The sequence below is a fragment of the Suillus discolor genome (assembly GCF_016758755.1).
Source record: "Suillus discolor strain FC423 chromosome Unknown F5147scaffold_33, whole genome shotgun sequence".
In the NCBI taxonomy this organism is placed as follows: Eukaryota; Fungi; Basidiomycota; class Agaricomycetes; order Boletales; family Suillaceae; genus Suillus; species Suillus discolor.
This window is the reverse complement of record NW_024541280.1, coordinates 470,939-483,252: the sequence shown is the minus strand read 5'-3', so window position 1 is coordinate 483,252 and position 12,314 is coordinate 470,939. Positions and strand designations below refer to the sequence as shown.

The 12,314-nt window shown below is 45.3% G+C and overlaps 5 protein-coding genes across 5 annotated transcripts; 3 read left to right on the top strand and 2 right to left on the bottom strand.

Annotated features, from left to right (window-relative positions):
• Positions 1 to 762: 762 nt before the first annotated feature.
• Positions 763 to 1,687, top strand: F5147DRAFT_774668 (uncharacterized protein; the record flags this gene model as incomplete). Its single annotated transcript, XM_041441626.1, has 4 exons — positions 763 to 927; positions 982 to 1,092; positions 1,147 to 1,422; positions 1,472 to 1,687. 4 exons carry the CDS (start codon positions 763 to 765, stop codon positions 1,685 to 1,687), a joined length of 768 nt encoding a protein of 255 aa, XP_041292011.1.
• A 450-nt stretch (positions 1,688 to 2,137) lies between these two features.
• On the bottom strand, positions 2,138 to 2,798 carry F5147DRAFT_559895 (uncharacterized protein; the record flags this gene model as incomplete). The annotated part of the gene is made up of 2 exons (XM_041430570.1): positions 2,138 to 2,373; positions 2,441 to 2,798. Coding segments are annotated over 2 exons (594 nt in total), but the record flags the coding sequence as incomplete, so codon positions are not given.
• Positions 2,799 to 4,458: 1,660 nt separating this feature from the next.
• F5147DRAFT_560227 (uncharacterized protein) lies at positions 4,459 to 4,865 on the bottom strand (the record flags this gene model as incomplete). Its single annotated transcript, XM_041430577.1, has 3 exons — positions 4,459 to 4,572; positions 4,620 to 4,712; positions 4,761 to 4,865. Coding segments are annotated over 3 exons (312 nt in total), but the record flags the coding sequence as incomplete, so codon positions are not given.
• A 952-nt stretch (positions 4,866 to 5,817) lies between these two features.
• On the top strand, positions 5,818 to 6,993 carry F5147DRAFT_774665 (uncharacterized protein; the record flags this gene model as incomplete). The annotated part of the gene is made up of 6 exons (XM_041441625.1): positions 5,818 to 5,952; positions 6,010 to 6,016; positions 6,067 to 6,127; positions 6,178 to 6,451; positions 6,500 to 6,697; positions 6,745 to 6,993. 6 exons carry the CDS (start codon positions 5,818 to 5,820, stop codon positions 6,991 to 6,993), a joined length of 924 nt encoding a protein of 307 aa, XP_041292008.1.
• Positions 6,994 to 7,883: 890 nt separating this feature from the next.
• Positions 7,884 to 11,131, top strand: F5147DRAFT_653651 (uncharacterized protein; the record flags this gene model as incomplete). Its single annotated transcript, XM_041433797.1, has 10 exons — positions 7,884 to 7,947; positions 7,999 to 8,306; positions 8,359 to 8,486; positions 8,590 to 8,636; positions 8,696 to 9,357; positions 9,445 to 9,531; positions 9,632 to 10,060; positions 10,106 to 10,311; positions 10,461 to 10,684; positions 10,734 to 11,131. The coding sequence occupies 10 exons, from the start codon at positions 7,884 to 7,886 to the stop codon at positions 11,129 to 11,131; spliced, it is 2,553 nt and encodes an 850-aa protein (XP_041292007.1).
• Between the last annotated feature and the right edge of the window lie 1,183 nt (positions 11,132 to 12,314).

Genomic DNA, 12,314 nt, shown 5'->3' with positions numbered 1-12,314 from the left:
ATAACTTTGTTAACGCTGATAAAGATATTTGAGATTAGATATACCGTGATATCATAATATACCACACAACTGACACATGTGTGCCTGTAAATAGGATTCTAGAATACGTCGCTTTCGAGGGTGACTGAGTCACAAAAATCGATTTGCACTTCAAGGATGGTGGCATCACTTTCAAGTGTTAGTAGTGTTGATGTCCTGTGTATAGAAGTTAAGTTGAACACAATTTTGATATGGGAGAATCTCACCTTCGAAGGTCCTAGACTGCCACGGAAAGTCAGTCTTTGACACGAAGTCCTGCGATTGTATTGAAGAATGTAAGTCACGAAAGAATAGAGATAATATATATATGAGGCGCCATCACGACAAGCACTTTTTGGACTGGAGATGCAACTTGTCGCAGTTCCCATCGCAAAGGCAGCAGGAGAAATGTATGATTGAAGATGACCTTGACGATGTGTTTTTTACTTGCTTTAAGGTCGCGCGAAGTTGTTGCGCCGGGGACAGGGAAACCTATTGTTTAGTTCTGGATGTGGAGAAATCATTGTTGTTTTCCATATTCCTAGAGGATACAGCGGCACTCACAAAGCGAGTATGGGTGCTGGGAGACAATATACTGAATGCAGCCTAAGATGAAGTCTAGACACAATATCGACTGTTGTTGTGAAGTTACAGTGGTCTTAGTGCTACTAGGGTTTGTGACTTGATTCAAAAATTACTGATTTAAAGATTACAAGTCGGAACTCAACTAAATCGCAACTCACTATGCCGTGCACATCACGCAACAAAAAGACTGCACCCCGTAAGGTGCGCTTCAATCCATATGCTCGGCCCTACACTTCAAGCAATGAAAGTATTGCACCGATCACCACACCTCTAACAAGGACACTTGCCTTATTTATCGACGAGGAAGTGACATTAAATACTGCTGTAAGTAAATATGTCAAGGCCGTGGCCAGCAGTGACTGAAATGGACATTCATAGCTTGAGTGGATGGGATCTGCTATGTTGATCGACGAAGCCCCTGTACTCGACGGGACAGCGGGAAGTCAGCAAGATGTCTCAATGCTGAACGTTGATCTGGCAGACGATAAGGTTCGCAATATTGTTATGTAGCTAGGCTGGAGGACTGACCTTACAGCCTCAAAGGTTAGAAGCACGTTCCTGGTAGCGAACTTGATGGCCCCTGATGCCAGTCACCATATGGAGCGACTATCTCCAAATAGAAGAAAACTTGTTCGCAACCTAGAGAAGGTGGTAAACAAGTGTATTGATCATAATTGCAAAGGGGACCATCCTACTACTGACCTTTTACGCGAGAGGATCTATGTGGCACTTGAGGGAGCAGTATTGAACATAGAGGTGGATGAGATTACGCGCAGGCATGTCTCGAAAGCCGAGAACTCCAAAAACAACGACAGACACGTAAGATGGTCTTTCGGTTTCCAGTAACTCTACTGATGAACTCTATTAGAAGCTTCCAACAAACAATGACAATTTTATCCCACCTGCCGCACAATGCATTTTTAACGGCATGAAACGTGGATTGTTCTCACTTGGAACAGTCCTCGGCGCGCAATCAGAACCACGCAGACTATCTCCATTCAAAGCAGTTCCAGAGCCGCTAAAAGTAAAACGTAAGTCGGGTGCACTGCCTGCTAGAATGCCAGGAGGATACCCAACTGCATAAGAATGTATACATACGAAACTTGAATGTACATTACATACACCAGTGTCAACTGCAGAATCGTTAGTTAGAACCAAAAATCAATGGATGACCACTTACACAACGGACTCTCTGACTGCGCCTGGTAGATCAAGCCTCCCTATTCACAATTGTTGGTTTGCCTATAGTCCCGCTGGCACAGTCATCCGCAGTTCAGTAGACGTCACCGGACAACTTGTCAACAATACTAGTACATACAAAATGTCTGGGCTACTTTATCGAATTGAAAATCTACTAGCGAGCAACAATAATCTCCATCCTCTGGAACTTCTTCTTAGATACTGTGAATGATGGACGTTGGTCAGCCAACCAGGAAGGATTATAGAATGCTCTTGGCAGGCCTTCGATTGCTATGCGAGAAGACTCCCAGTTAGCGTTGCGAAGACGCTTTGCAGGCTTGTTTCCGTGGGGAGTGAAGATCGAGGCACCTGTCAAACGCTGTTGGTCAATAATCTGCATCTCGTGACTGAAATCTGCCCTCCATGGCATACTCTTCTGATGAAAGACCTGAAGATCTCCATCTTCGTGCTCACTCTCGTCAGAGCTCATGCCATCTTTGCCAAGATTCTCCACAATAGATTGTAGATACGCCCACACAGCCTTATCATCCTTCCCTGTCGCATTCCTATCACTCAGTAGCGTCAACGTGACTTTTTTTTCGAGTTTCAAACTTCTAGTGCGTAGTTCAATACTCTTCTCTGAAAGAAACAAGGTAACTGACCGTCGCCCTGCGAGTGATGACCCTAGCAAGCCGCAGTCGCTCATTCATCTGATCCACGAGTCGATCTCCCACTTGTTGCATGGTCTCGCAAGTACCGTCGCTGAGGCTGAGAGGCTGAGCCTTTCTCCAACACCTGCGGCATTGACTGAATTTCATTATGATATCATCTTTGATTGATTGAGGGGATCGCCTAGACCATTGGTTGATTGCTTGCAAAGTTGTATACTGGGTGCAGAGTAAATCAATGACTTTTTGGTTCCACTCGGACCTGTGTGTAGTCGCCATATCCCATTGCATTGCAAGTGGGTCAGGACCTGGGCCCGTTCCATGTGTGAAAGACAATATGGCTTTGCGCGACGCCGGCACATGAAGCATATACTCTTTGTCTTTGTGGTGTGGAATGCAATTTTGAACAATTCTCGGACATTTGCCTGATATTGTTTCCGTGAGCAGAATCAATTGCTTTAAATAATCACAGACCTTGTTATCCCGGCGCTGGGTATCAGTAAAACTTTCGACGGGGGGTTTAGGCTGTTTGTGTCCTGAGTGAGGTCCCCGGGGAGACGTTGTTTGAGAATTCTGAAGAACCTTTGCGAGTGCCTCAGCAAGCATGCCAACAGTCGCGTTCCTGATCGGGACGTCTCCTAAGAGTGAAGTCAGGGGCATACTACTATCCATCTGGAGTTCCTCGTCTGCGTCAGATTCTGAACTGGAATCAGAAATCTATGACATGTGGTATCAGGAGACAGAATGAATGTGAGACTCGTCAACTTACTGGTGAAAATTCAATTATGTTGGTACATGTAGCCACAGGTTTTTTGCCCACAAGATGCCGCCAGGCAGGTGTTGATGTGGGTGATGCAGTGTTGGCATGTCGAATTTGACTCTGTGAATTCATGAGAACTCTGCATACCAATGTGTCAATACGTACATCCAACAAATTGATCTTGGAACTATACTTGGCATCCAAGCGGGTTAATTCAGCTTCATTGTCGGCCAAAAACCTATCTCTTGCTAAATGCATTTCGCGTTCAAATTGAACCTCTTTCTCCGCCAATAAGTGTTCTATTTCAGTGCGGCCCTTGTTTTGGGCTTTATGAAGACCAAGTGCCATATTGCTCTGTTAATGCAAGTCAGAATGTTGATATGGCAGTGAAAGAATCCTACCTGAAGCTCTGCTACTTCTTTACGATGGTTCTGGTCCAAGGAGGCGAGGGCATTAGCATTGTCACGCTGAAGAGATTGGTTCTGTTGCTGATACTGTGCAATGGCTGACTGCATATCTGATTCGCAAACGTTCGAGGTGACCTGAAACGAGTTAAGTGTGAACGTGAGGGATGTGAGACTACATGCACCTGCGTGTTGCGTTTCCGGAGTAGAAGATTATGGTTGCTAAAATGTAGCTCGCGCACATCTTCACGCAGCTTGAACGACTGATTGACTTCCTTGAGAAAGACTTTATTCGGCTAAATATTCGTTATTCGTTAGTTGACACAAGGAGCCAAATTGGACGTTCCTCACCCGCTGCTCGTCATCATCTCTTACCCTACGGACAGACTGCCAAGGGTTATCTAACTCCATCGGACACTCCTTGCTGGAGGAAATAACTGGCTGCGGTGGGTATGTGTGAGTTATTGCTGAGGGACGACAGTCATCGTGATCTACACTAGCTAATGTACCACCCACAGGTGGGTATGTATGGGCTGTGGTCGGACGAAGCTCATTGAGAGGGTGTGACTCAATAGCTTCAGGGACCGCATCGTCCGAAGAGAAGAAGGACATTAGACGAGACATCTTGATGCAAGAAATTATTCTGCAATTCACAACTTATCTGAGGACGACTTACCTGGTTGTGTAACTGAGTGTGAAAACATGTCACCTTAATTCATTCCCAACTACATACAAGCAAAACCAACAAAACAAAACAGACAATAAGTTCTTATCATGACTGCTTCTGATACGTTCGACTACTGCTTCCCAACTCCTTCCGAAATGATGGGGTCTATTGAAATTTACGAGAACCTTTGTGTCGCGCCTTGGCAGAAGTATTTTTTAGTTGCATCTGAATCATATCCCCGACTGGCCAACTCCCATGATAATCAGCCAGTTCTGGAAAATGGCCTAGAGCCTTGAAAAGAAGTTAATATCAAACAGCCATAGCAACTGCAGACATACCTCATTATAAACCTGAAGCAAAGCAGCCGGAGCTTGAAGTTTCTTGCTTTTGCCAACATGACAATGCTTCTCGATAGACTGGTGAACGTATTCCTAATGTTATGTGAGGATGAAAAAAAATAATGATAAGTGCAATCCCACCTTGAGATTCTTGAAGCCCTCAGCATCCCAGTTAAGCGCCTTTTCCAAGTTGTACCCACCACAGCCAGGACGGCCAGCCTCACCCTCCGGTTTGGGGATCTTGGAGTCCTTGGAATCTATGGAGGACAAGGAGGAATACGTTGACACCTTCTCGGACTCGCTGTTCTGTGTGAACTGTTCTGGCGAGAAGGAGACTAATTTGATGACTTTTGGAGTAGGCATGGGAGGAGGGATGGGTGTGATTCCACGAGACATGATCGTGAAGATGCGGGAAGGAGTAGGACTGCGTCCCCTCAGTGGAAGGGTAGAGAACACCATCTCTTCTTGTGGAGATAACAAGACGAGCGATAACGTATGACAAAACATCTCTGTATGATATGTCAGTAATGGAAGGGCCTGGGGAGGACCTTCAGATTCATGAAAAGGGGTGACGGGAGTAGAAAATTGAGGCATGACTGACTTTGGAACTGAACAGAGCCAGGAAGATATTTAATGGATGACGGCAATCCGGGCCTAGATTGGAACCCAGCGCCCGCTCAGGGTTGCCTGGTAATGGTGTTGTCGTCTTATTGTATGCCACCTTATAAAGGTGTTCAACTCAGTCTTGGCGTTTATAACTACTGATGCTTTTCCTATCCACCAACAGGCTGCAAAGAATATTGGCTTGAAGGGCGCCTCATTGGACACAAGAATGCCATCAATTGCCTAGCGGTCTCTCGCAATGGAAACATGTTGGCAAGCGGGGGTCAGTCGAATATTCAGAATGACATTATACACACTCACCCGAGTACAGGCTCAGACGGCATGAGGATCTGGGACCTCAAATGACGAGTGCAGCTCCCAGCTCCACGTCAAACCCCAGCCATCCAAAATCCAGCAGATCCGGTGACCTGCGCATGCTGGATAACTCGGCAAGAAGCAACATGTGAGACACTATGCTATGGCACAGGGCTGGGTTTCATAAGCATTTGGCAACAGCAAGGGGAAGAATCGAAGGACTTCCACGCAAAAGTATCAAGACGAATTGGGACAGGTAAAGAGATCATGTGTCTTACATATGACCATACCGGCGACGAAACTCGTATTGCAAGTGGAACGCGCGACAGACAGGTTCAAGTATGGGCATTTGACTCCAAAGGACCAGTTGATACCGATCTTCAGTGTTGAGCTGTCCACCACGATCCCGCGCACTGTGCAATTCAAACGAACAGGCAAGTAGAAACCTGTTAGTATTCAGGATGTATGACAGGCAAAATGTAGGTGCACATGCATACATATTATCAATGAGTTCAATGATGTTTTTTAGACATACACTTCGAGGCTCAGACGGTACTATCCGTCGGTACAAACAAGGCTGGACCTATGATGTGAGCGTTGGCATCAAACAAGTCAAAATCTACTCACCAATTTACCAAAGTGGGCACACTGCTGTGGACGCCCCTCAGACACTATTCCTAATCGACAATGTGGTTAACGGGTTCAGCCTACATCGTTTGGAAGATGGAGCCTACATCCATACCTACAATACCAATCCAGTGAAGACATTCCCAAAACAGGTTGTTTTTGGGGACCAGGCTACCCTTGTTGTTGGAGGTAGCGACACAGGAACTATTCGGATTTTCGACAAGAATGACGGTGCCCTTAAGCAAGTATTGCAACATGCAGACAGGGGGCGAGTACAAACTGTAACGGTAAGTTATTTCATTGATCAAATGAATGTGAATTTGACCAAGTACAAGATGTATGACAGTCCACAACACAGCCTGATTTTTGGAGTAACATCTACCAACGATGCAGAACTGACCATCTCCATCTGGTGTCGCAAACGTGCGACATCACCAAGTGACTGTCCTCTGGGGTCAGAGGTCAGGAATTTTGTGCGGGGAATAATCCAGCTAGCTATCGCAATGGCGATAATAGCATATGTTAGTAATATGGTATGTGATATGTGATGCAAAACACGCACTGACTCATTAGAATGCAGTTGATTGAACATTCGTTGGGGATTACATCACTGGGAAATGCCTGGCAAGAGTATTCAAAATTGGGGGCTCAAACAGCTGACCTAACGAATACTAACATCCGCTCCTTGGTAGAACAATATATGGAGGCACTGAGGGGTGAAGAACTTGAGAGAGCACAAAGCTCAGGAGCAGATAGGAGACATGATGGACAAGCGAAGCTTGTAAAGCCACAAGATATGCTACATGAGGTCATTCTCCTCAGAAATTGATCTTGAATTTATTTAAGTACTCACCATGGGTACTGGAGATTCAAAGAGATGTATTATTTTGTAGCGACAATTTGGACTTAGGGCGTGAATTACTTCATGTCATGTAGATCAGAGTGTGCACTTACATCTGAATTGAGTGTTCTGAAAGCGTGACCCGCCTGGGGACATGCACTGCACGGAACAGGCAGCTTTCATCAAGTGAATCACTCTAAGTTGCATTCCAAGTCAAATTCTTAAGTCTTACATCATAATCTAATCTATGCGGTACAGTAGATAATGAACACTTGCAGTAGTGAGAGTCCAAAAGGAAACCAGATTGTTGAATAGGCACTACCTATATACTGAATGACTACATAATCAAACTCCACCAGAAATATTACTGAGGCACCCACTTTGCGCCCACTCAACAATCTGGAAAGTTCTGCCGAATCGGCATTGCCAACTGAGTTTTAATATGTAAGTCATTCTGTATTTATGGCTGCGTGTTTCCAAAATAATCTTTTTTCCGATTCCTGTAATGTGAATACATAGTGTAGTGTAGAAGTGTAGTGTGAGTCATTGTATACATCCACCCACCCACTCATACACTATTTACTAGTAGTAGTGGGCTGCTAGGACTTGACAATTAAAGACAAAAAACAGCGCTATGGTCCACAATACCTTCAACACAATAGACAATTTGCGGTGTCCACCATTCACCGTCCACAATCTCAATCACACCTGCTGCTCTAGCCATTCACTATAAATACTGATCTCGCGCCTTCATGGTTTTCTTTCCGCTACTATCACCTCAATACGACAGACTTTGCATAGACTACTAAATAAGTGAATATAGTGTGTAGTGTTCTAAGTTTACTTGTGATAGTGCTGAACTCTAGACTATAGAAATCATGTCCAAACGTGCTGCATCCAATGACGATGCACCCACTCCAAAGCGCATCAAAATTAATGACGGTAAGTAGCAATATGATGTTCCTGACATTGTTATTCATGAGCATATCACAGGGAATCAGACAGCACCACTGGCGGATAAGCGTGCATGGGCAATTTTAGAGCAGTTCCTTACGACGGACATGATGTATGCTCAGATGGAAGAAGCTCTTTCATCGTACCTCGGCAATCGATATTCTGCGGACAATTGGAAGGAATCCCGAGATGCACTATTTTCCAGTGATGGTGATGACAACCTCACTTTGAGAAATCTTCATGCTGTGAAGGCAAAGCACATACACTCGGCGTCTGCTTCCAGTGATTCTTCCGTGGCCGACGGACCGTCCAGTGCGCGCATCCAAAGTTTGCGTAAACCAGCCAAAGTAAGCAAAAATAGGATGACTCTGATACCCTCTTATGCTAATGAATCTCTAGTTAAAAAATCCCTACCTCGATCTGGCCGCAGAGGAGGAGGAGGAGGAGGAGGAGGAGGACCACGACCATAATGGTCCCTCTGGGTCGTGGAAGGTTACATCCTTGCCAGGATCATCATCGGCCGCTAGGTTTGCCACGGCCATCAATAACATCACGCATAGATTCGAGACGACACAGCGTAGATCGCCAGAATATTCCCTCCTCGATATCTGACTTGATCCCTTCGAGAAGTTCAACTGAGCTGCAGGGTGGGAGGATGTATCTTCTTCATGTCCACCGTAAGTTTTTCTATCGATTTAATGACGTTCTTCACTCATTCTTGACTCATCAATCACAGGAAGTGTTACAGATTATATTGCTGCACACCTTCGCAAGAAACATTTTATCGTTAAGGTGTCAGCTTGGATACCCGGTCAGCTTTACGTGGTTGCAGACAGCCCTAAAACAATCGCAGACTTGCTTCCTTCCTCGCTCTACCTCGCCGTCAAGCAATATGTTTGTATATTGGATGACAAACGTGAAGAGGTCGAGCGTTCTTACTGCAAGCTTCCCAGCCCGGCGTGGGTGAGGATCAAGCATGGCAAGTATAAGGGCGACATAGCCCAAGTCTTCGATTCCAATCTACTAAATGATTTCATTGTGGTCTTGGTTCCACCACGGGATTTCCCATACTCCATGCCTCCAAGATCTCGATCCCTACTTGACCGATCCCATCTTCCGAACGGGAACACAGTTTCCAACATCACTCATGGCAGAAAAAATGTAGGATGCGAATACAAAGGAGAAAAGTATTATATGGGCCTCCTACTTCACAGCTTCCACCGTGATCACCTAGAACATGTCGTCTGCCCCCATGCTGACGACATTCAGCTCCATTTACAATCCGGGTGGGAACAATCATTCCTCAAGAGAACTGTGCTTGCGTTTTCGATGCAGTTCTTGCATGTGGGTGACTGCACCAAGATCGTTCAAGGAGATCTCAGTTCAGAAATCGGGAAGGTTACCTCAACCGACCATCCTGCTGGTTCTGCCACCTTGGAATTGAGCTTGAGTGGACAGTGAAAGGAAGTAGAGCTTCGACTGCAGGACATAGAGCGCGTGTTTCGGATTGGTGACACGGTTCGAGTTGTAGCAGGCCCATACTTGGGTGTGGAAGGCCACATTATTCAGATGGTAAATGATGTATTTCATCTTTGTCAAGACATCTCGAAGGAAGAGGCGAGTGTCTCTTTCCACTTCAGCATTTTGCAAAATCATCTAACACAACCTATAGGTGGAAGTTTCAAAGTACTATCTAGACCGCCGCCCTCTGAGCCACATGTTGCAAGCACAACTACCAACGCAGCAACTCTTTAAGCCTCCCCCCGATGTTGAATCCATCCAAATGGGGGATTATATAGAAGTGCTTATTGGGGAGCACATAGGGAAGTGTGGCATCGTGCGTTGGCTGCCCAAAGGAGCAGACAGTCTGTGGTTCCAGGACGGAACATTGAACATTCCAGTTCCCATTTCATTTATTCGGCGGACCCACCTCCCCCACCTCCAGACATTGCAGTACACGAAAGACAGGGGTTACGATGTTAAACCTGGAGATGTTGTAAGAGTGGTTCGTGGGCCAGAGTATCTGATGAAAGGGGTCGTTCGAAGCGTCGACTTTCCAAAAGCTCGCTTGACCCTACTCTCTGACATTGACCATTCACTCGTTAGTAATATTTTCCTCAACCTACGCATATCTGACTTTTTCTAGGTTGACATTCCCATCTCATTCGTGGCAAAAGTACGCGATGCCAACTTTGATTCTTTCAAAAAGGAAATCGGTCAAGAGGTATTTATCATTGGAGGCGACCGTAAGGGCTACCGAGCCACACTGTACAGTGTCACCTCCAAGACTTGCACCGTTGCCATGCATGGGCAGCAGCACATCAAGATCGAACTCAAGGATGTTGCAACCAGGTAAGTGTCACGCACATTTCATGGTGGATCAATTGCTTATATGTATTTAGGTATGGAATGAGGTTAAATGGATTGATACTCAAAGGAATAGACATGTTGTCTTTCTGCGAAATGCGGAGAAGATCGTACTTGGCCGCACAACCTTGAAGCATCACCCCCCCACCCGAAAAGGTTCCTTCATCGGTTGCCATCACAGGCACCGGCATGTCGACATCCATGTGGACTGCCTGGACCTCCAGCCCTGAGGATCAGGCTGGTAATCCTTTGCCCGGTGTCAATCCCAACTCTTTGACTACCAAATCCAACCCCTGGACTGTCAACGCTGACGATACACTAGATAGCATCGATGCTCGAATGGAGAAACTCAAAGAGGGTGAGTCTCTCTACAAAGGCATTATAACATTCACCTTATTTCGTCCTAGGCCCGCTAGCTTGGCTGACGAAGAAGGAATTTTCTTCCAAGCTCAACACACATCACATGATGTTAAAAGTCTCGCCCTCCTTCATGGGAGGCAGGCTACACAACCGGTTTGTATTGACAGCCTGTCCTGATCCCTTCCTCGGTCTAAATGGACCTGCTCCCGATGGTTGTGTTGCAGTGTTTTGCTCATCGAACAGTGCAGGCGCCGCGATTCAGCACTATCATATACCAGTCACAGATCTGAGCCCAGCCCCTCCCCACAAAAAAAACCAACAGTGCCTTGTTCTGGATGGGAGTCATCGCGGTTCCATTTGTAATGTAGCTAAGTGTAACATTAAGAAGAACACTGTGGATATTGTAATCGCTCCTTCGACTTCTATTAATCTGTGTTTCGATTAAATCTGTCTTGTAGAACAGGTACGCACGACTACATGACCATTATCGTACCATACCCGTACTATACCATACCATATCACTTACCAATAAACACTTGATTCTCTGTTGCGCTCTTCCGTGTACCGAATGCCCGACGAATCCCTCATGAATGCCCGATGAATGCCCGCTGAATGCGCAGCCAGTGCCCATGTCATTTTACCATGCAGAAAACTTTGCATTTTCTGTATCACATTTCACCATCGGGAAAATTTAAATTTTTAACTGGAATGAGAATGCTGGCCATTATATAATATTTTACAGAATATTTTCTGCGCTCAAATTTTCCATTTACCAATGGATATAATTGGATTACAAAACTTCGTATCTGCATTTTCATTTTCCTAAGCGGAAAACTTCCAATATCCTTATCTATTTGGACAGGACTTAAAAGTTTTGTCAAAATGTGTCACTTTCTCTGATGCATCTAAATGTGTTGTTGTGTCGATGTCGAAATTTAAACTGAAAATCCTTTATTTATCAATCCCATTTTGATTTCAGTCTAGCTTGTAGGAAAATTCAGAAACCGCCGGTGTGTCAGAAGAGAAACGAATGGAGAGCAATTTACTGTCAAAAAATTGTTCATTGTACATGAATGCTATAGTTGGCAACTGTGAGCACAATTCTATTACAGCAGTTGCTTGGTTCATTTTTTGACTCCATGGCAAACGTCGAAGGTAGCACCGCAAGTTGGCCACAAGCTTTGATTAAAGTTTAGATAAGCTTCAACGCTGGCCGCAAACACATGGAGACCCGCCTCTTCATGGGAAACACCTAACAATATCTGTGCATTTGAAACACTCAGAGAACCACAAAAAGGGCGGACATATGGTACAGCAACATTTTTATGGCAAGTCTTCTAGGTTATGGTGATTGCATCATCCAGGCTGAGCATTTCCATGCGAAGATGGTGAATGGAATGGTTACTGTGCGCTTCATTGTGTGAAGATGCGATCCTATCTGCATGTTGCGACATGTGACTACTTCAAATTTGTATTGTTGGCACCTCATGAAGCATCAGACTACCATGCGACTTTTGTAGCCTGCACATGAACTTGCTGAGCATGATGAAGGTCAGACAATGGTGTTCTTGGTTTATCTGATGGATCTCGCTTTCAGCTCGCGACCTTTACCGGCTCCTGCTGAAGTC